Source organism: Fusarium verticillioides, chromosome 10, assembly GCF_000149555.1.
Source record: "Fusarium verticillioides 7600 chromosome 10, whole genome shotgun sequence".
Taxonomy (NCBI): domain Eukaryota; kingdom Fungi; phylum Ascomycota; class Sordariomycetes; order Hypocreales; family Nectriaceae; genus Fusarium; species Fusarium verticillioides.
Genome location: NC_031684.1, coordinates 432554 through 453779, shown reverse-complemented (window position 1 = coordinate 453779; position 21226 = coordinate 432554). Strand labels below are relative to the sequence as shown.

At 42.4% G+C, this 21226-nt stretch overlaps 7 protein-coding genes across 8 annotated transcripts; 4 read left to right on the top strand and 3 right to left on the bottom strand.

Annotated features, from left to right (window-relative positions):
• Nucleotides 1–42: 42 nt before the first annotated feature.
• On the top strand, nt 43–5014 carry FVEG_17600 (hypothetical protein). 2 transcript variants are annotated; one of them, XM_018906839.1, is made up of 10 exons: nt 43–136; nt 240–722; nt 781–908; nt 969–1571; nt 1624–1652; nt 1702–3673; nt 3730–3865; nt 3920–3980; nt 4048–4273; nt 4351–5014. In XM_018906839.1, exons 2-10 carry the CDS (start codon nt 575–577, stop codon nt 4834–4836), a joined length of 3789 nt encoding a protein of 1262 aa, XP_018762010.1. In that variant the 5' UTR covers nt 43–136; nt 240–574; the 3' UTR covers nt 4837–5014. The 2 variants fall into 2 exon arrangements, with proteins under 2 accessions (XP_018762010.1, XP_018762009.1); XM_018906838.1 differs by having other exon boundaries at nt 43–722.
• Nucleotides 4790–5771, bottom strand: FVEG_17599 (hypothetical protein). Its single transcript, XM_018906837.1, has one exon. It carries the CDS (start codon nt 5714–5716, stop codon nt 4931–4933), a length of 786 nt encoding a protein of 261 aa, XP_018762008.1. The 5' UTR covers nt 5717–5771; the 3' UTR covers nt 4790–4930.
• Nucleotides 5772–6167: 396 nt separating this feature from the next.
• Nucleotides 6168–7330, top strand: FVEG_17598 (hypothetical protein; the record flags this gene model as incomplete). The annotated part of the gene is made up of 2 exons (XM_018906836.1): nt 6168–6364; nt 6412–7330. 2 exons carry the CDS (start codon nt 6168–6170, stop codon nt 7328–7330), a joined length of 1116 nt encoding a protein of 371 aa, XP_018762007.1.
• A 144-nt stretch (nt 7331–7474) lies between these two features.
• FVEG_13762 (hypothetical protein) lies at nt 7475–8268 on the bottom strand (the record flags this gene model as incomplete). Its single annotated transcript, XM_018903119.1, has 2 exons — nt 7475–7578; nt 7629–8268. 2 exons carry the CDS (start codon nt 8266–8268, stop codon nt 7475–7477), a joined length of 744 nt encoding a protein of 247 aa, XP_018762006.1.
• Nucleotides 8269–10570: 2302 nt separating this feature from the next.
• On the top strand, nt 10571–12097 carry FVEG_13761 (hypothetical protein; the record flags this gene model as incomplete). Its single annotated transcript, XM_018903118.1, has 3 exons — nt 10571–11292; nt 11347–11545; nt 11597–12097. The coding sequence occupies 3 exons, from the start codon at nt 10571–10573 to the stop codon at nt 12095–12097; spliced, it is 1422 nt and encodes a 473-aa protein (XP_018762005.1).
• Nucleotides 12098–12438: 341 nt separating this feature from the next.
• On the top strand, nt 12439–15896 carry FVEG_13760 (hypothetical protein; the record flags this gene model as incomplete). Its single annotated transcript, XM_018903117.1, has 6 exons — nt 12439–12875; nt 12927–13137; nt 13184–13577; nt 13624–13778; nt 13825–13890; nt 13938–15896. 6 exons carry the CDS (start codon nt 12439–12441, stop codon nt 15582–15584), a joined length of 2910 nt encoding a protein of 969 aa, XP_018762004.1. The 3' UTR covers nt 15585–15896.
• Nucleotides 13012–17007, bottom strand: FVEG_13759 (glycosyl hydrolase family 17). The gene is made up of 2 exons (XM_018903116.1): nt 16528–17007; nt 13012–16469 (listed from the first exon to the last, which is right to left on the bottom strand). The coding sequence occupies exons 1-2, from the start codon at nt 16742–16744 to the stop codon at nt 15778–15780; spliced, it is 909 nt and encodes a 302-aa protein (XP_018762003.1). The 5' UTR covers nt 16745–17007; the 3' UTR covers nt 13012–15777.
• Nucleotides 17008–21226: the final 4219 nt, after the last annotated feature.

Here is a 21226-nt window from a genome sequence, read left to right as displayed (position 1 = left end):
TAACCATCTGTTGGTTGTGACTTTCTTTGTAGTCATTAGCTTCAAGCCCCTCCGCCCCACGAGGCTAGTCGACGCTTCGGGCCCCGGACCAATGATTTACAGAGAATCCTCAACACTAAACTCTGTGACGATCCTTGTAGGTTTGCCTGATTTATGGTTACTTTGAATGCGGGACGCTGGACCCTGAATTGCGAAGGGGCCATGCCTGAAAGCTAATTGCGAGTTGCATACACGAGCAGAGGACCGAGCATCTGTATCATAATTACCGGCTTCACGGTCCTCTCGGAAGTCCCGAATGACTACATGTATTTACCCAATTGGGCAATAGAGCAACATCTTCACCATGTTTGCTCTTCACCCTGGACAGTCGGAACGGAGACCGAGGTATCGAGGTATGGGTGGGTTTGCCGTCTATGTACAGCTTCTTATTATCTGAGCAAGAGTAGAGCCAGCTGTGTTCGAAGAAGTTTGTCAATTTTGTGGCAATACTCTCATTCAATCTTTCTAAGCGTCAAGATCACATCAACGGTCTTTATTGTGAACTACCCATTTTGTTGACCTAGCGATACCCAACATGCGAATGCGCACGTGGCTGTTCGGCCTGCTGCTGCTATGTCTTTGCCTAGCAGTAGCGGCGCAGGACGACACTACATGCAGCGCAACCAAACGCTGTAAGAATGGCTGCTGTAACAAATCCGGCAACTGTGGCTTCGGCCCCGATTGTGAGTAGTATTGGTATGCATGGCGTGCCAAGTTGGTGCTGACATACGCCCTTTACAGATTGCGGAACCAACTGTCAATCGGACTGTGATCGCAAGTCGGAGTGCAATCCTGGATTCGGCTCTAAATGGGCTGAAAACGACAAATGCCCTCTCAATGTCTGTTGCTCCAAGCACGGATATTGTGGGGTAAGTAAAGCATCTAGCCCTGCTCAGGCAGTGTTCTGATCGAGATACTGACACGAAAAGACTACCAAAGACTTCTGCGGTTCGAAAAAGGTCAAGAAGCCCAGTTGCAGCAAGACTGGCGATGTCTCTCGAGTTATTGGATACTTTGAGGGATGGGCGAAAGCCCGTCCCTGCGAAGCCTTCTCCCCCGAGCAGATTCCGATCGGACTATACACGCACATCAACTTCGCTTTCGCTACCATCGATCCCAAGACCTTCGAGATAAAGCCAGACAAAGAATCCGACATCCGAATGTATAAGCGTCTTACTGACCTCAAGAGACGGGATCCTGAACTCAAGGTCTATATCGCAGTTGGTGGCTGGACCTTCAATGACCCAGGTCCAACCGCGTCTACGTTTTCCGACCTTGCGGCTTCTCTTCCTCGTCAAAGAGCCTTTATGAAGTCTCTTGTGTCGTTTATGAGTACCTACGGGTTCGATGGCCTGGACTTGGACTGGGAATACCCTGTCGACACAGACAGAGGCGGTCGGGCCGTTGACTTTGCCAATTTTCCCAAGTTCATGGAGAGGCTCAAGAGCATGATGGACGCCGCCGACAAAGGTCTCAGTATCACGCTGCCTGCCTCATATTGGTATCTGAGACAGTTCGACATCAAGAAACTGGTAAGTCAATTTTTTACAAGAAACCTCCGGAAACACTAACATCCGTTGACAGGAAAAAACGGTTGACTTCTTCAACATAATGTGAGTCCCACAAACGTCTACTCAGTGATCGCACTAACTTCTCTTACAGGTCCTACGACTTGCACGGTGCCTGGGACCAAGGCAAAAACTACACCCAGCCCTTTCTCAATGCTCACAGCAACCTTACGGAGATTGACCTCGCTCTCGATCTGCTTTGGCGCAACAACATTCAGTCTGACAAGGTCGTCCTTGGCATGGGCTTCTACGGTCGCGCTTTCTCGGTTCAGACTGGAACCTGTACCAAACCCGGTTGCTTGTTTAAAGCAGCGGGTAAGGCTGGGGACTGTAGTCGCGAGAAGGGCATCCTATTGAACTCTGAAATTGTCACTACTATCAAGAAGTACAATATCAAGCCCGAGTTCTACAAGGAGGAGGCTGTCAAAGTTGCCAAATGGGGTAACCAATGGGTTTCCTACGATGACGAGGACACCTTCAAACTCAAGACAGACTATGCAAAATCTCGATGTCTTGGAGGTGTCATGGTATGGGCCATATCGCATGACACCAAAGAGGCGAGATTTAACAAAGCGCTGGCCTTGTCACTGAACCGCAAAACCACATCGGGCGAGTTCGACGAGAACGAGAAGGCATACGACATCAAGAAGATTCCCAACGAGCAATGTCGCTGGACCAATTGCAAGGAGGGATGTCGCAAGGGCTGGGTGGCTGTCCCCCGCAGCGACTCAGGTGCGCGCAAGAACGAGATCATGTTCGACGAGACTGGCTGCGGCGGCGACGGAGGCCATACCTTCTGCTGCCCTGCAGGAGATACAAAGATCCCCACGTGCGGCTGGTACGGGCATAACAATGGCCGTTGCCCAACTCGCAGCGAGTGTCCAAGCGACATGACGGAGATTGCCTCGAACGAGATTTACTGCAAGAAGAAGGGCTCGAAGAAGCAGAACTTCCAAACGGCCTGCTGTAAGACCGATGTCGTGGGTACAAAGGTCTACGGCACTTGCGAATGGGGTCAGTATCCGAAGTGCGATGCTCAGGAAGGCTGCCCCAATCCTCTCGGCAACAAGAAGATGGGCTCTCTGTTGGCCTACTCGGCATCTGGATCTGGGGGTGGCAACTGCGACGACGCGAAGAACGAACTCGGTCTCAATGTCCCTGGTGTGCAGTACCGTAAGTTCTGCTGTAACGACAGCGACAAGAACCTTCGCTTCACAGATTGCCAGAAGTTCAGGAATGTTGGGCCAGAACCTGAGGTCATGCCTAGAGGTTTCTGTCGCAGTGGTTGTCCTCCCGATCGTATCCAGGTTGCTATTGACACCCAGGTCGATACTTGTGCTATCGCAGGGGTTGGGGGAATGGCTCATTGCTGCAAGACAGACTATGCCGAGATTTTCGAGGTAGAGAACCCCAAGATCGACGCATTTGAGAACGACGTCAAAGCATGGATCAAGAATCCAACTTGTCCAAAAGACGACGGTGGTCTTTTCAAGCGCTTTGATCCGACAAACGACCTTGCGATTAACTCATCGATCTCCATGAATTTATCCCCAAGGGCTAAAGAAATGGAAGATTCGTATGACGTGGTTATATTGCTGGCCCGACTCATCGCTGGCATGATCTCCAAAGAGGTGGCGGAAGCACTCACACCGAAATGGAATCTTGTTGTGGAGGAAGAATACCCGAATTTGGTTGTAGAGACCCTCCAGAAAGCGAAGAAGGAGGTGCCCGAGTGGGAGGATGAGGACGCCGAAGTCATGTCGCGCGTCACTATATGCGATCCTAAACGGGCCAACGCCAGGATCGCCGCCATTTTGGGCAAGGGTAGTGATGGAAGGACGTTGGCATTCAACTGTACAAACACCATATGTCAGAACGGCGTTTGCGAGCCTGGTACCCCCGAGGCAGCCAGGAGGCGTCGTGGCCTATCAATGAGTAGGGCCTCACATTCAGTTGCACACCTCCATTACCACTTGCATGCTCGACAAGCAGGTGCAGAGCATAATGAGGTGCCTATGAGGGACAGAGGCGGGGATCAAGGGTTGATCGAATACGAGGTTCCCGCTGTAAGTGAACATGGTCCCGAGCCACATTACGATCAAGTCACTAAGAGTCTTTTCAGCATGATGAGCCAAAGAAATTGGTTTTGAGGAATCCGGATGCCCAGGTGGTCGACTTTGCCAACGAGGCAGATTGTCACGAGACCAGGCTATGGTATACAACATGGTCTGTCTCGTTGGAGGGATTGGGCTTTCAGAGTCTGTATCTTTCTGCCCAGTCTTGGGGTCACTACAGCTAACACCAGAAATTAGCCGAGCATTTGATTGACAAAGTCATCTTGAAGCGGTTCTTTTCAGACGCTGGTTTTGCGGTGTATGTTTTCTTCTTTTTCTGATCGTAAAGCTGGGAGGGACGTCACTTGCTAATGGGTGCTCAAAAGATTACGAAGTGGGGCCCAGTCTCAGTACCATGGGATTCCTGTAAGGTTTTTCGAAGAGGCGCTACGACTTGGGAGACTGCGTGGCAGATTTCCCCATATTTCTGGACGCGACGATGCGTTTGATGATCAGAATCTGTTGACTCGCGTGTTCGAGTGTCTTGGCAGTCGGGACAACTTTCGAAACTTCGTCATCGTCGTAGGACCCATCAACGCTATAAAGGGCAGGGTAAGTACTCTACATATCTTCAATGCCAACAATAGCGACCATATCACCTTGGCTAACCATAACGTTACGAAATTCAGGTTATGAAACTCAATGCCCCTATCCAGCTGAGTGAACTCGATACCTATGATACAGACGGCCTGATGTCCCATATTCGGACGGTCATTACAGTGTTTGAGTATATGGGTTCTGAAGAACGAGACGAGAACGGCAAGACAGTTGAGGATAAGATCAACAACATTGTTAAGAACATTGTAAAACAGTTAGTCTATGCGCAAGATCTTTGGGATGAGGAGCACCCTGGTCGCCCTGTCCCAGCGGCTAGGTTTTTTGTGGAGTGGCTACAAGACTACTTCGAGGAGGCAGGAACACGTGCAAGAGCGTGGATTCAACGGGCCATCACTATACTTAGAAACAGGCAGAGGCAGGCTTCTGGTGCCAGAGCTGAGGAGATCAGGCTAGCGATTGCTTCCTTTGAGAGTCAGTTATCCACCGTGCGTATTGGAACGGAGTGGGACATCGATTGGAGGGATGATGATGACGAAATGGATACCAGCTCAGGCTGAGAGCTATCGTGTTGAGATTGATCTTCTGTATTGATCTGATTTAGAAAGGATGTAGAATTCAAATGCAGCTGTTCGATATCTAAGCCAATTCCAGCTAATAATCAATCCTGAACTGAGAAAATGTAGACCTAATTTCTGGATATGCAGTTCGAGCTTCGGAACAGCCGTGAGTTGGGTAAACGGAGGCGTCGCCTGGCCAAGTGTACCTTTTTGACTCCTCTCCGAACCAGTGATCCTTAATCTCGCGGTAAGGGTCAGAGTCAATGGATTCCCAGAGTAAAAGTGACTCCCAAAAGGTCAGCACATTGCCGGTTGGGATCCTCATCCAGCCCTGCCCGAGTCGATCCTCGTCCCAATCATAACCAACAACCTTGATCACAAACACTCCACGGGCGATATCGTTCAAGACTTCCTCATCGGCGACAAAGGCAAAGCAAGCTTTCGCCCCTTCTATATTCTTCCTGGCCTCCGGAAGTTCCTTGCGACACAGTTCACGAATTTGAGGTATGTCGAGACCATCGAGTACTGATGAGTCTTCTCTCATTGTAAGACGAAACAGCTTCTTTAATCGGTCTATGTCGTCCACATAGTCGCTTTTTTCAGCATAAAAGCCCCATATCTGTCTCTGGTCCTCCTGGTATATTCTTTCATTCTCATGGTAGCCGAGTGCAAGGTAAGTTTGTCGGGTCATTGAATCAATAAGTGTCGCCCAATGCTTATCGGAGTTAGGACTATAATGTGTCCGGTAAATTGTGAACCCCCAGTTGTGATAATACTGAAGATTTGCTGGATCTCTCTGATCAAGTGGACGCCTCTTAACTCCTGGCTCTTTTCGTGGGGGCCGCCAGAGAAAGTCAGTTATCTCTGAGACAGACGACATCTCTGTGCTGTCAGTGCTTGGTGTAGATGTTTTATGGGATTGAAGGAAGACTGCAAGTTTTAGGAAAAGTAAAAAGCAGATAAAGGAGTAATGTAGATTATATAATAAGGCTCTCGCTTAAATGCCTATACTGCTTATAGTTATCCTTTTAATATAAGTTATTTTTCTCTCTAATTTACTCCTTACTATTAATATTTATTTTTATTTTAAACTTAAAAGTAATAAGTTATAATATTTATATATTTCTATTTATAAATAATCTATTTATTAATCTCTATATATAATTTTAGAGTTTTAAAAAGCTTTAAGTAAACTATCGCTAGGGTAATAATTATTCCGGTTTTAGGTAATTGCATGCATGAAATCAGCATCTTTTACTGCATTTATATTAAGATCTAACAGTGTTTAACCTTTACACGCTGCTGTTTCTAACTTCACATTCCGCTTAAACATGACTCAACTGAGCAATTGCAATGTATGGTGCGCTATTTGCGGAGGTCCAGTCGCTTCATACAACATAACGTCATATTACAATCGCCCAAAGGATTGCTACAAGTATGACCCAGATGTCATCGACCCAGCCGACGTTGAGTGGACAAATCAAACCCAACTCCTGGGCTATAATCCTTCAGCTGCTGAGAATTCCAAGTCTGTTCAGCAATTTATTTCTCACATAATACAGCTAACTAGGCCAGGTTCTACGTATCTGGGCTACTTAGAGTTCTGCGGTTCTTGACCTTATCTTCCGAAGCGCGACAAGATCCCAATCTTGAAGGCATTGACGTGCGTTCTCTGAAAGTCTACAAGAACGAGAAATGTCGTGAACGAGTGATTCCCTTCCACCCGGAATGCTATGAGACTCTGGCACGCTATTTGACTGGGACGCCTGATACAACCAAGATCAACAAAGGGGCACTCTATAGAGCCTTTGACCGATTCTCTGTTATCAGGAAGATACGGCCACCAGATCTAAGGTGTCTTTCCCTGGATTATGGGGATGTCAACGAGGCTCAGAGTTGTTATTGGATATGCACACATGGCAAGGAGTATACAGTCTCCAATCCGCAATACAGTACTGAAGTCAGGAATGAGATTGTTTCTTACATTGCAGGTTCTGAGTTCAAGAGCGAGACTCTTCAGTTCTACTGTGGAGTCAAGACAGAGTCAAACCCACTGGCACCTCTTCCCGAAACAGTCATAGTTACAATTTCAGAATTCTTGGACAATACAAGTCTTATGATTCTCCTATGCGCCTCGTTGACGACATTCTTGAGTCTGAGGGATAATGCTTCTTTCTGGAAGAGACTAATAGTAACGCACTTGCCCTACTTTTTCGAACTACACGACTACTTGAGAGAACAGTCTCAAACTTCAGAGAGCAGGGACTTCAGGAAGATTTTCCTATGGGCCGAGCATGCTTCAAAGCCTATTGACCCTCGCTGGGATCGCAATCGACGCATGATCGGCAGGGATCACATGGATATGGAGGATGTCAGGGGGCCTTGGACCAAGGAACAGTATGACAGGCGCAATGAGTCGACTATACATACAGGCATGAGCAAGTTTGGCATTATCACGAAAAGGATTACAGATGGGCCTAAAGTAGATATCTAGAGATCTTCAGAGTATGCATTTATGAGATTCCAAAGTTTATAGTTCCACTATCTGGAGCCGCGACACATTGATGATATAGGAGTTGAGTGCCTACATCCCCGGCAAGTTGAAGAGCGCCCCATCAGAATCCCACCCTTCGTTCACTTAACAACCAATCATGCCCGTAACAAGAGTCCCGAAAAAGGAACCTCCAATCCCTCCCATGGCACCAGCAACCTCCTTGAGAAGATTCGGTGTAAAGCAGTGTGCTATGCCTAAATTAGTCGAGCGTTCTTACTATGACGATTCAAAGACTCACAGTTGCTAGTCTTAAGGGTAACATCAATCTCCATGTAGATGGTATCGCCAAAGTTCTTGCGCATCTTGATGTAGTTGCTAAACTTTGACATCTTACATTTTTGGGCCTGGAAGTTTGGGTTCGTTGGGAGATAGTATCGCATAGCTGGTTTGGCAGTCTTGTCGTTGACTGATTTCTGAACGGCTGAGGCCATGTAACCTCGTGTGTGACGGCCGAAGTACTCGCCCCGGACCGAGATACGCAGCCAGGCATCTTTTCTACGGCTACCGCCAGCCATATGCTTGACCTTTCGGGTGTACACGACACTCTTGTCGCAATCTCCATTTCCGCAGATGGAGTGGATGGCTGTGCCGAGAGGGTTTCTGATCGAGGCTTCGCAGCCATAGTCAACCTGAGTTTTGCCGAAAAATACTTTGGTCTCTTTGGGTGCGCGGGTATCGAGATCTAAGTCGGTAATGTTACCGAATTCTGGAGCGAATGGCTCTTCCAGACTGTCAAGGTCGCGTAGGTTGAGATGAGGTAGTGGGATCATGGGAGTAGAATCATAGTCATCAATGGAAACGTTCGCAGGGACCAGGAAGCCTTGTCCAAAATCGAAAGGTTCATCAGATTCGATGTCCCGTGGGCTTGTCGCTGGCATGGCCAGCACAGGGGCTAAGGAGATAAGGATGATCTTGAAAGAATGTATAGTGATGGTTCTGATGTAATGGATACTAATAGAGTAATATTCTGAGTTGTATATCATTTCCAGCGCGGTTTGCTTGATTTATATATCTTCAAGATGTAGTCTTCTGTTACCAACTTGCACGCAATATCTCGGAAGTTTCCTCATTCGGTTGCCAAGCGCTATCGCACGATAGCGGAACACTTTTTCCAGGATCTTGGGGGCCATATCCCATCGCATGTTTGTTCACCTTTAGGCAATATTCTATCAACGTGACCTCCTCATGTTGTGCAACGAAACTTCAGAAGCGACCTTCTCCTTCAAGACTCACGAATCCTTCAAGGTAACAGTTCAGGTCTTGCCAATGTGTTCTCGAACCTCGCGGACTCCAAGTGCTGCGCAGCGCTTTGACAATACCGTACCACCTGCTCATTTAGCTATACCGCCGACGCATTGTGATTTGTACACTGATTTGGACCCCAATAGATAAGTACGGGTCGAGACCTCTGAGGCTATGTTGAAGTGCAAAAGCACAAATATACGGTGGTCCAGGAGATAAAGAGGCCAAAACTCAATGATGACAGGGGTAAAAACGTGCCATGTAACCTGCCAAGATTCCCAGGCCTGCCGTGTCTCTTTCCGCGAGATCCAGACTCCAGCCGTGTATTGGGGGCCCGAAGTTACTTCCGGAAACAGACAAAAAAGCTCTTGGCATTGGCTTAGACTGTTACTAACTTTTGGGAGTCTTGCTTCTCGAGTGCTCTGGTACAGCTTAGGCTCACAACGCATCATACTTCATTACTTAGCCACTTACATAATAAATCAGCCCTCTCTCTTTGGACCTGACTGATTAAATTCTGTCTTCTCTAACCTCTTCTACGTGGTAAGGGACGCCTCTTTGCCAAAGTTCCATCGACTTTCAGCTCCTAGTTGCACCGCCACTCATCAGGTAGAGGTCTAATCGAGACCGACGAATAACAACGATGTGTATGTCATTCCAGATATTCCGCTTGGATTTTGAGAGTTGCAGCTGAAATATAAGATGTATTGGCTTCGCATGTCCCAGTTGTGGACTGTCTGTGTTCTTTGCGCCTGAGACTTGTCGCTGGACATTTATATAAGCAGAGAGAACTTAGTATCGGATATGGTATAGTAGCAGCACAGTGGCTAGATGGCCTATTGCCGTTGATTGACAGAGGTCTGAAGTTTAGGGCTTGAAAATGCAGGCAGGAGAGGTGAGCTTAATACTTCCATTATTGCAACTATGTGCGGCATAGAATATATTAACGTGCGAGGCGCGTGATTTGAGCCATCAGCTGTGGTATCTATCAATTCAAAACAACACTCTTATCAAAGTCAGTCCGGGCAGTATACCAGCTTCGGCTCGACGGACTGTACAACAATGGAAGACAGAGTCAGATCAGGGGCAGGCAGATCCATAGGCTTAACATATTCTCGCTGGATCGCAGATATAGTCAGCTCAGGAACCGACTCGATAACTGTTTAGACCTGTTTACAACACCCGCTAAAGAGGCAGTTCTAGTATTGGAATATTAGAATAAATCAGGGATGCGTAATCAGAGCTAGGAATAGTATAGGCAAAGCATAATACTTCCTGCTTTCCACCTAGTTTATACAATATCAGGTCTTTAAGATACAAACTGGTAGATGAATTAAGAGAATGGTTCTCTTGGTCTTGACACCTTACCTGGCCCTCTATATAATTAGATGTTCAGCATAGCAGGTCAGCATGTGCTCAAACCTTATGTACCCCGTGTTACCTATATGCCATATCTTAATCCGTTATTTTCGTTTCTCATGACGTGAGACAGACAGTCAACATCTCAGCTCGGCTATTTCCCGTATCGTGACTGATCTTCACGTCCAGTCAGCTCACTGCAACGCCAGGCTTTGGTGAGATAATCCTTCCTGACCAATCGCATTCCCGGCCAATCAAGACCCCATCACTAGTCAACAATGATTACTGATCCGCGACGGGAAGTGACATCGATTACCATTTTCGGTAAATGAAATCTTCTTGGACTAAGATGTGATGCATTTTTGGTTTAGCGACCTGCAGCATATCACATACACCTGCAGCTTTGCTGACATTTATAGCATTGCGCTTTCGGATAGTGATTGCCTGACCTTGGGTCACAATTGATGCCAATATAATAAGTTAAGCACTTCTCGTTTTTATATAAGAGATCGTTGCCTCGAATACATCTACCAATGCCGAAGCTCCTCTTTTCTATTGTATGAGACATATACCACCAGCATGCATCGTCAAAACTATACAACAGTCGTCCTTGACTTGGGCGGAGTGCTCCTCAACTACACATCCAAGAACACAGTCGGTCTGACCTCAACCCAAGTCAAGAGTGCTCTCGACTCGCCATACTGGCATGAATACGAAAGGGGCAAAGTCTCCAGGCAAGAGGCCTATGAAGAAGTCTCCCAAACCTTCAAGATTGACTTGGAGACCTGGACAGAGGCCCTAGAACAGATGAAAGACGGAATGCAACCAAACAAAGCACTGATACCTGCCATCAAAGACTTGAAGACCGCTTATCCAACAGTCAAAATCTGCTGCCTGTCCAATATCCCAGGACCAGAACTTACTCTCCTCAAGGATGAGATTGAGGACTGGGGTATCATCGATCAATTCATCGCTTCTTCCGATTTGCAACGGAGAAAGCCAGAAATGGGTATCTACAGCGCCTTCTTGGAGAAGATACAAGAATCAGCATCGAATTGCATCTTCATTGACGACAAAGTCGGCAGCGTTGTCAATGCGCAATGCCTAGGATTAAAAGGCATCGTTTTTACCACTACAGAGGAGCTGATAAGAGTTCTCCACAACATGCTAGGGGATCCCGCTGCTCGCGCAAAGACGTACTTGAACAAGAATGCAAAGAATCTTTTCTGCACGATGAATACAGGCAACCTTCAGCCGGATAACTTCTCTCAGCTGCTCATCTTGCATCATACAGGAGACCGGTAAGTCTTTGACGCAGATCTTGGTACTATTTCTTTGGTTTATTCTCATCATAGAGACCTTATCGTGCTGAAGAACGAGGGCGATACTTGGAATTACTTCCATGGTAGTCCTACGTATGATGGCACAACATACCCGGATGATCCCGACACGACGTGTTTGGCAATGACCATGATAGAAGATATGTCTATGGAACAAAAGGTCAAAGCGAGGGATGTGATATTATCATACGTCAATCAAGACGGTCTTCCGGAAGTAAGTGCTAAGCCAGCAAGATGTCTCTTCTCCAATCTCATGATTTCCTAGGCATGGTTTGATAAGAACCGCCCGCGATTCTGCCACTGCGTCTGCGCAAATGTCTTTCGCTTCTTCACAATCAACAGTTGGTCCGATAAACTCCCCGGTGTCTACGAATATCTCTGTCGTGTACTAGAGACCAGGTCGTTTCTCCACGGCAGTCGTTATTACAAGATTCCAGATTGGTTTCTATACATCCTCTCAGACCTCTGCGCCAGACGTCCATCCGACTCAAACCTTCAGAGGATGAGAGATTTGCTTATTGAATGTGTACAGGAGCGCATGGGATGCAACGAGGATGTTCTCGGTGCTGCAATGAGAGCTTTGAGTGCGCAATCTCTGGGTTTGAAGAATAATAGAGACCTTAAGGTTTTGTTGGAGAGTCAGCAGCTTGATGGTGGATGGGAGTTAGCATGGTTGTGGAGTTACGCGACTAAGCCACTCAAGATCGGGAGCCGAGGTGTTGTCACTGCTATGGCCATGGATGCGATTCAGCGGGCATTGGTCTGAGGCATTACGCGTTGTAGAAATTATACTGTACTCGAGAGCTAGATAATTATGTTTGGTAATCCAAGCAGCATTGAAAAGGGCAATTCGCAAACCGGCCTTCTCCCCGATAATAGAAAATTGCTATGATCTGAGCAAATGAGGGGAAAGACATCGTGTTTGCCAAGGCCACGATGCTCTCGTTTTTAAGTGCGGAATATTCGGGATGACATTAAACCGAGCTAACGATTGAGGGGAAAGTCAGGATCACCTGACTCGATCTCGGAGTTGACACCGACTTCTCAAACTGAGTTATTAAACTCTTCACGAAAAATAAAATTTTATCTGTGTAAACTCATTCGGTCATGTTTGAAGAAAAGATCGTTGACTTCAAACCCTCGCCTGGGTCAATCCCGTTGGTCGGTGCCTCGATTGTGGTGGACCAATCAGATTACCCTGGTGTTATCCGCGCCGCAGGGGACTTGGCTGAAGACTTTGCTCGCGTGACGAAGGGTGAGCCAAGTCCGTTGGTTGTGATATCGTCTGATTCGGATTATGACAAGATACAGACGAAAACGGTTATCATTGTTGGCAGTGTTGCGTCGAGTGGGATCATCAAGACGCTTGCGCAACAGGGTAAACTTGATACCCAGGAAATTGAGGGAAAATGGGAGACATTCAGCACGACCATTATCGATCAGCCTCTCGGAAAGTGTGAGAGGGCTTTGGTGATAGCTGGAAGTGATAAGCGAGGTGCCATCTTTGGCATCTACACGCTCTCTGAACAAATTGGTGTTTCACCGTAAGTCATTCCAGCACAGTCAATCAACCCAGATTCGCTGACATTCACCAGATGGTACTGGTGGGCTGATGTGCCACCAAAACACCATGAAGACATATACGCCATTGAGAAGCAAACCATTCACGGCGAGCCATCTGTACGACATCGAGGTATCTTTCTCAACGATGAAGCACCTGCTTTAACAGGCTGGGTGAGGGAGAAGTTCGGAGGATACAACTCCAAGTTCTACGTCAAAGTCTTTGAACTTCTACTCAGACTCAAAGTAAATGATCTAACCATTCAGCTGCAACATCACTAACGACATACAGGCTAATTTCCTCTGGCCAGCAATGTGGCCTGGCTATCCCAACCCCGGCGCATCATTCTTCACAGACGATCCCCTCAATCAAAAGCTTGCAGATGAATACGGCATCGTCATATCAACATCCCATCACGAACCAATGCAAAGACTCTCAAACGAGTGGTTCGCTGAAAATCCAGACGGAAGCTGGAATTGGTTGACCAACAAGCAGAAAATAACCGAGTTCTTTGAACACGGCGCTAGTAGAGCTAAGGGCTGTGATTCATACTTTACTCTGGGTATCAGAGGAGAGTATGATAAGAAGATGTTGGCTGAGGATCCAGCTGCTGTGGTGCAGGATGCTATTGAGACGCAGAGGCAGGTTATTAAGAAGGTTTATGGGAGTGAAGATGGTGTACCTCGTGAGTATTGCTCCTCTTGAAGTTGGGAAGTGGCTAATTCGGGCAGAGCTGTTCGCCATCTATAAAGAGGTTCAGTCGATGTTTGAGACAGGCCGGCTGAATGTCCCAGATGACGTCACGCTTCTGTTCCAAGATGACAACTTTGGCACGATCCGTCGACTTCCTACAAAGGAAGAGGCTCAGAGGAAGGGCGGAGCTGGTGTAAGTTCCTCTCTTGAACTGTCAACGTCCGCTGACCATCGCATAGGTATACTACCATCTTCAATACGTGGGAGATCCTCGAAGTTATAAGTGGATCAACACCAACTCTCTTGTATGTCTCAACCCACTCTCAAGATAAACTGCTAATGGGGTACAAAGGGGAAAGTCTGGCACCAATTGCAACAAGCGTACCATCACAACGCTCGTCAAATCTGGGTCTTCAACGTCGGCGACCTAAAACCTCAAGAAATTCCCATATCCTTCGCCATGGCGCTAGCTTGGGACATCAACAGCATCAAACGCGATACTCTCCCCCATTTCTTCCGTCAAGCTGCAGAACGAGAGTTTGGCGCTGAGCTCGCGGATGAAGTTGGATCAATCTGGCATCGACATGATCGACTCCTATCTTTAAGAAAGCATGAGCATATCGAACCTGAGACTTTCTCCGTTTTGCATTACAGAGAAGCCGATACCGTGTATCGTCGATGGAGAGAGCTTCTTGACGATGCTGAAAAGGTACATGCCCGTTTTCCAAAAGCAGAAAAAGCAGCGTCTTTCCAGCTTATTCTTCATCCTACCAAAGCATCGTACATTTACAACAAAGTGCGCTGGAGTCAAGCGCTAAACAAGCTATACGCTCGTCAAAGACGAAACTCAGCAAACACATACACTCAAATCGCTCTAGACGCATTTGACCAGGATTTCACTCTCTCAGAAGAATATCACAGCCTTTTAGACGGGAAGTGGAACCATATTCTCATGCAGCCCCACTACGGCTATGAAGATACATGGCATGCTCCTTCACGCGACATGATCGGTGGATTATGTTTTGTTCAGAGACGTCAGAACTCAAATCCTATTGTTGGACAGATGGGTGTTGCTGTTGAGGGGCATGAGGGTGTGAGACCAGGTCGGATTAATGAAGAGTCTGAGAGAACGCATCCAAGCAGACGGGATCTTGTTCCTGGGCTGACTTTGCGGCCTATGAGTCGGTATGGACCTGAGGTGAGAAACTTTGATATCTTCACTCGTGGAGCGCCAAAGATTCATTGGACTGCTTCAGCGCCGAAGAGTTGGATTAGACTGTCGAAGATCTCGGGGGTCTTGGTACCAGGTGAAGAAGATGCCAGGGTTGAGATCTCGGTTGATTGGGCTCAAGTATCTGATGACTTCAACGAAGAGGTACTCATCGATGTCCGATCTCAGGAAGGAGACTTTGAACAGGTCCATCTGCTACTCAATGGCAGACGTGTCCCAAACTCTTTCAAGGGTTTCGTTGAGCAGGACAGTTTTGTGTCTATCCCTGCTACCGATTGTCACCTCGAGACTCCGTACATAATTCTGCCTGACGCTGGTAGACTAGAAACTGGCTCTTTGACCCTCGCCCCAGGCACCGATAGCACCGATTCGATTCCCTACATTCAGTACCCATTTTACCTCTTCAGCGAGACTTCCAACGCTACGTTGGTACTGTACTTCGGCACGACTCTGGATCTCTCCTCAGAAGATATTCTGACGTATGACGTCCGAATCGACGAGGAACAAGGCCAGAGCTATTCCCTGCAGAAGAGAACTCCAGAGAGTGAGAAGAATGCTGCTGACAAGGGATGGGCGTCGGCCGATGGCTGGTTCTTTGCTGCATCGGATAACGTTTGGGTTCGGAAGCATGAGGTCACCTTAGGAGCAGGTGCGCATACGCTACATGTCAGGTTGGGACATGCGAATATGTTGCTTGAGAAGATCGTGGTTGACTGTGGAGGTGTAGCAAAGAGCTACTTGGGCCCTCCCTTTGGCATCAAGGCTTGAGGTCCAGAGATCATAGACGCATGGTACGAGTGAGATAGTGACAGTGAATTACAATGCCATTATATTTTTACCCCGCTGGCTTTTGAATGAAATAGTCTATGAATGAATGTATATGCTATGAGTCTCCAGCGCCTGTTTCCCAGCCAGATCCCTCTCATGTCCAAAAATATACTCGAAATCAGATACGCCCCATCTAGCAAGTGAGGGTGAACTTGAGCTTGCGGTCCTTGTTCGCAATACCAAAGTACTTCTCAACCTCAGGAGTAGCAAGCGGCGCATCAAAAGCAGTGAACCAGAACCCACTAGCATCCTTCTGCTGCCACAACCAGCACCCAACATTGTTATAGTAACTCTGCAGACTAGCCGTAGTAGCAGCAGCCTTCTGGTAGTTAGGTCCTTTGGTCGGCCAACCCGTCTCACCAACCCAAACAGCAGCCTTGCTGTTAACAGCCTTGACGTGCTTCTGCACACTCCAGTACGAGTTCTGGAACGTCTTCTTCTGCAGAGCCTCCTTGATCGGAACGCCCTGCCAGTAAGGGAACCCGTTGGTGATGGCAATGTCGCACGCCTTGGTGACAACGTCGTTGCGCCCGTCGACCCAGGCGGTCCATGTGTCGGTGTGGCCGACCTTGAGGTTCTTGTTGAACTGGCGCACCATGCCGCGCACGTCGTAGATCTGCTGGGCGAGCTTGTCGGGGGAGATGTCCTTGCGGTACAGGTCCTCGGAGCCGACGGAGATAGCGGCGATCCAGTCGGTGCCGTACTGCTTGATCACCTTGAGAAGAGCGGCCTTGTCGCGGCCGAAGTGAGCGTCGTCTGTGGCCCAGACGCCGACAAGGATCTTCATGCCGGTCTGCTTGGCGGCGGGGACAGCCTTGACCAGTGCTAAAATCCATAAGTATGTGTCGTCGATCTTATTGTGTGCAGGGGTGGGTGAACTCACTGTTGCAGTCATCGGCGGAGTAAAGGCGCACAGCGTTGAAACCCTTGTTCCAGCTCTTGATCGTCTGAAAATCCTTCTTCCAATCCGCAGTGTACTTGCAAGCGCCATCAGCCCTGTTGGCACCCATACTGAAGCCCTTGTACTGTCCAGCCAAAGCCTGACCAGGAAGCAGCATCAAGGCCGCTGCAACAGCGCCAATAGATCCAAAAAGCTTCATATTGATAGAAATAAAGTATAACGAAAGTGATGAATAAGCGAGTGACGAGCCAAGAGATGGATAAGGGAAAAAAAAGTTTGGGGAAGAGTGAGTGTTTATTTAAATTGGACGGGCCCCTTTTCCTTGCAGGGGTGGGCTTGGTTTTTCTGCTCGTATTGACCCATGTTGGCGAGGCGTTCTAGACCGGTTCTTGGTAAGCGTGATGCTATTTTTGTATGTGCGCCGGTGATTCCGAGGCGCTAGGGACGGGCTTTATGGGGATTGGAGAGGTTTGGGTAATTTTGGAGATCAGATGAACGTTAATGCGTTTAACACGAGTTTATTTCGTTTACGTCATTGCCGAGATGGGAGGATCAGAGATCTGGTGACATGGGGTGACCTGGTAGCCTGGGTCCCTGTGCCGTGGCACGCGTTGAGTGGTTTTGCTTGTGACGTGCGGGACAGATCAGTGTTTATCTTATCAGCTTATCTTATCGGTTAAACACTTTCATCCCATACCCTAAACCCCTATTTTTAACTTCAATCACAGACTTTGATCTTGGATAAATAGTTTACATGCGTGGTACTTAATAGAATTCTTAGTCTGATATTTGGAAATCAATTTATTATTACAGGACATTTTACGCTTCAGTTTTGTAAAAGTAGTCAATCGGGGCGGTTTGTATTTTGGCATTTATCGAATTCGAACAAGGTTTAGCACTAGCATGCTAGCATATCAAAGCGAGCAATTTGACCAGCGATGTTACAAACAGTTCGAATTGAAACTGGGATAGAGAAGACCATAATACCTCTACTGTATTTTCGAGAAACCAATCGGCTTCCCAGTCTCGAATGTGAATGGCATAGTCATTGGCACTTGGATATTGTTAAGGCTTGAATAAAATAGCCAATAAATTCACTATAAGTAGTAGGATATACTATAGTAACTAATAAGGTAGAAGAAGAGGAATTAGATAGATAAAAGGTTATAACTACTAAATAATAAGGCATAGGGTAGGATTTATAAGATAAAAGTAGGTCTATTAAATAGAGTGAATTTTTTTAAATTTAATAATATATATTATATAATAGAAAAGTTAATAAGTATCTAAGAAAGAAGGAGTTCTAGAAGTAGGAAATCTAGAGTCTTATATAAACTCTATAAAAAAGCAGGTATTATAATTCTTAAAAAGGGGTAGCCTTAATAATAATAAAAAGACTATTATAAAAACTACTAAAATTTAAAGAAAAATATAATATACTTTTTACCTAATTTAAAAGGCACTAGGCTTAGCTAGGCTTATAAAGCTAAAATAGAAAAGTAAGGTTTTTTATAATATATTATAAATTATCTAATTAAAAAGTAAAAATCTAATATATATAATCCTTATTATATAATTATTATATAACTTAAATTATATAACTTTCTTATTAATATTTCCTTAGTAAGAAATTATTAAAGTTTATAGAAAAACTTTAATATATAGAACTTACTTAATTCTTTATATTTTACTTAACTTAAGTATTAATTAACTATATTTACCTTTAATTTATATTCTTTATACTGCTTTATATTACCTTATAACCTAATCTAATCTATTACTAACTTATTAAGCTAGCTTTAGCCTGCTAATATTTATAGTTTTTCCCCTAATATTAAAACCTTTATTTCCTAATTTACCTTTTTACCTCTCTTTCCCCCTTTACTTCCCCTCCTTTATACTATAATAGCCCTTAATCCCTATAATATAATATTTATATTTATAATTTAACTACTATAATTATATATCTTAACTCTATAAACTATAGCTAATATTAACTATTACTACTGCCTAATATAATACTATTAATAAAGGCCTGCTATTACCTTAATAGGCATTAACCCTATTCTAGGTAATTTATTAAGTCCTTTAATATATATATCTAATCTATAATATAGTTACTAAAGGCTTTATCTTTAGTTCTATTTCTATTAATACTAAGTAGCTATACTTAATAGCTAAAGATTATAAAATTAACTTACTATATTATTAATAGTTTATTAATATATAGTAGGTATTTTCTTATAATTTTATAATACTTTAAGAAGGATTAAAAGATTAATATAATATTAAGCTTAAAGCTATAGATTTTAGTTAAAGAGCTAGATATATAAGTATTAATTGCTTTAATTAGATAGTTATAGCTATTATTAATATTAATTATATAGTATTATATTTTATATTAGTTTTTATAATCTTTAGCTTATTTAGAATTAGGCCTTTAAGGTTAAAGCCTTAGTATTAATTGCCTTAACTAGGTAATAATAAAGAAGGCATTTAGCCTATTAAGGCTATAGGAAATATCTTTTTATATTTATAGATTAAGGCTACTTATTTAGTTAGATTATAAAGTTAAAGGCAGTAGTACTATATAACCTTAAGACTTGCTTTTAAAGTTATTATATTTTTTTAATATTATATATAATGCCTTATATATAATATACTAAAAAATAAGTATTATATTATATTATTTTTATTATAAGACCTTATTAGCTATACTTTATATATTACTGTAAAGATATTTTAACTTTTTTAATAATCCCTTTAGTGACATTATATTATTATTTTTTACTATATTTAATATAGGTAGGGAATTCTACCATTGCTGTGATAAAAATTAATAGGCTTTTTAAGTATTTCTATTATTATTTTAAGCTTATCTTTATATATTATATTAAGTTAAATTTCTTTATTTATAGGTTTATTAATTTAAAGTAAATTATTAAAAGTTATTTTTTTATTAATATTCTTTTCTAAAAAACTATTTTCTATAATAGTTATATCTCTAGATATAATAACCTTCTTTTTATTAAAATCCTAAATTTTATAACTATTAAGTAAATAACTTATAATAACTTCTTTATAAGCTCTAGTATTTAATTTAGATATAAGGTTATTATTTTTATAATATACTATAAAGCTAAAGGTCTTAATATTATATAAATCTTTTAAATTTAATATAATATTATCTTTAGCTTTTAAGGGATTTAAATTATTTTTTAAAGTAGAATATAGGCTTTTATTATATATATATATAGTAGCTTTTAAAGCTTTTCCCTATAGATAAGTAGGTAAATTAGCTATAAATAATAAAGCCTTAATTATAGTTAATATAGTTCTATTTATTCTTTCTATAGTACTATTAGGTTCTTTAATATAAAGAGGACTTATATTATAAATAATTCCTTTATAAATATAATAAAGGCTTTATTTTATATATATATTCTTTAGTATTATTAAAGAAAAATTTCCTTTATAATTATATTTATAAAAGATTATTTTCTATTTTTTACACTTTAAAAATCTTAAATTTATTTAAAATCTTAGATTTATTTTTTATTAAATAAACTTTTAAATATCTAGTTGCCTTATCTATAAAGGTAATAAAATAAGTATAATTATTATAAGTAGGTACCTTAAAAGGTCCCTATATATAACTAACTATTTTATCTAAATATTTATATTTAGTTTTATTAAATAGTTTATTTATTTTATTAGTAGCTTTAGCTTTAAAGTATATTTTATATTCTTTTATTTTCTTTATATCTTTAGTTTTATAATAATATTTATAATTATTATTATTATTATTTTTATTTTTATAAATAATCTTCTTTAAAGTCTTAAGATAGAGATATTTTAGTTTTAAGTATAATTTATATATATCTATATAAATATTACTTTTATTTATTAATAAAGTAATAGGTATTTTATTATTATTATATTTATTATTATATATTTTTAAAGGTATATTATATAGTTTATCTTTTAAATATCTTATAGCTAGAAGATTATTATCTTTAAAAAGATATAAATTATTATCTTTAATAATAGAAGTTATTTTAAGTAAAAAAGAGCAACTTATAATATTTACTCCTATTTTAGGTATATAATAGCAGTTTTATAAAATAAATTTATTATTATTATTATTAAAATTTATTAATAAATCTCTTTTTCCTTTAATTACTATAAAAGTAGCTTTTCCCTAGTTAACCCTAGTATTTATATTTTTATAGTTTATAAAGAGATTTTTATTAAATATAATATACTTAAAAGCACCTATATCCTAGATAAAATTAGTAATATTTTTATTATAATTATAAATAGGACTTTTTACTTTATATCTTAATAGATTTTCTTTTAAATCTTTAAATAAAGAATTTATTAAAGTTCCTATTTTATTATTATTAGTATTTTACTTTTTTATATATAATATAGGGTTATATATCTCTAAGGAGCTATTTTTAGAAGGATATTTAATATCTAAGTTTATATTAGATAGAGATAAATTTTCTTTAATATCTTTCTCTTCTTTTTCCTTTTCTTCTTTAGCTATTTTTACTATTAGAAGTTTTTCTATTTTTTTTTCTCTTATTTCCCTTTTAGGCTTAGAATTATTATTATTTTTAAAATTCTTATAGGTTTTTATAACCTTATTAAAATCCTTAATTTTAAAATTCTTAAG

Excerpts from the sequence above, each read along its gene's own strand:
- FVEG_17600 (XM_018906839.1), top strand. The coding sequence starts at position 575 with ATGCGAATGCGCACGTGGCTGTTCGGCCTGCTGCTGCTATGTCTTTGC. Across the intron at positions 3,674-3,729 it reads TCGAATACGAGGTTCCCGCT|CATGATGAGCCAAAGAAATT; the intron begins GTAAGTGAACAT and ends GAGTCTTTTCAG. Across the intron at positions 4,274-4,350 it reads TCAACGCTATAAAGGGCAGG|GTTATGAAACTCAATGCCCC; the intron begins GTAAGTACTCTA and ends TACGAAATTCAG.
- FVEG_17599 (XM_018906837.1), bottom strand. The coding sequence starts at position 5,716 with ATGTCGTCTGTCTCAGAGATAACTGACTTTCTCTGGCGGCCCCCACGA.
- FVEG_13759 (XM_018903116.1), bottom strand. The coding sequence starts at position 16,744 with ATGAAGCTTTTTGGATCTATTGGCGCTGTTGCAGCGGCCTTGATGCTG. Across the intron at positions 16,470-16,527 it reads CTCCGCCGATGACTGCAACA|CACTGGTCAAGGCTGTCCCC; the intron begins GTGAGTTCACCC and ends TATGGATTTTAG.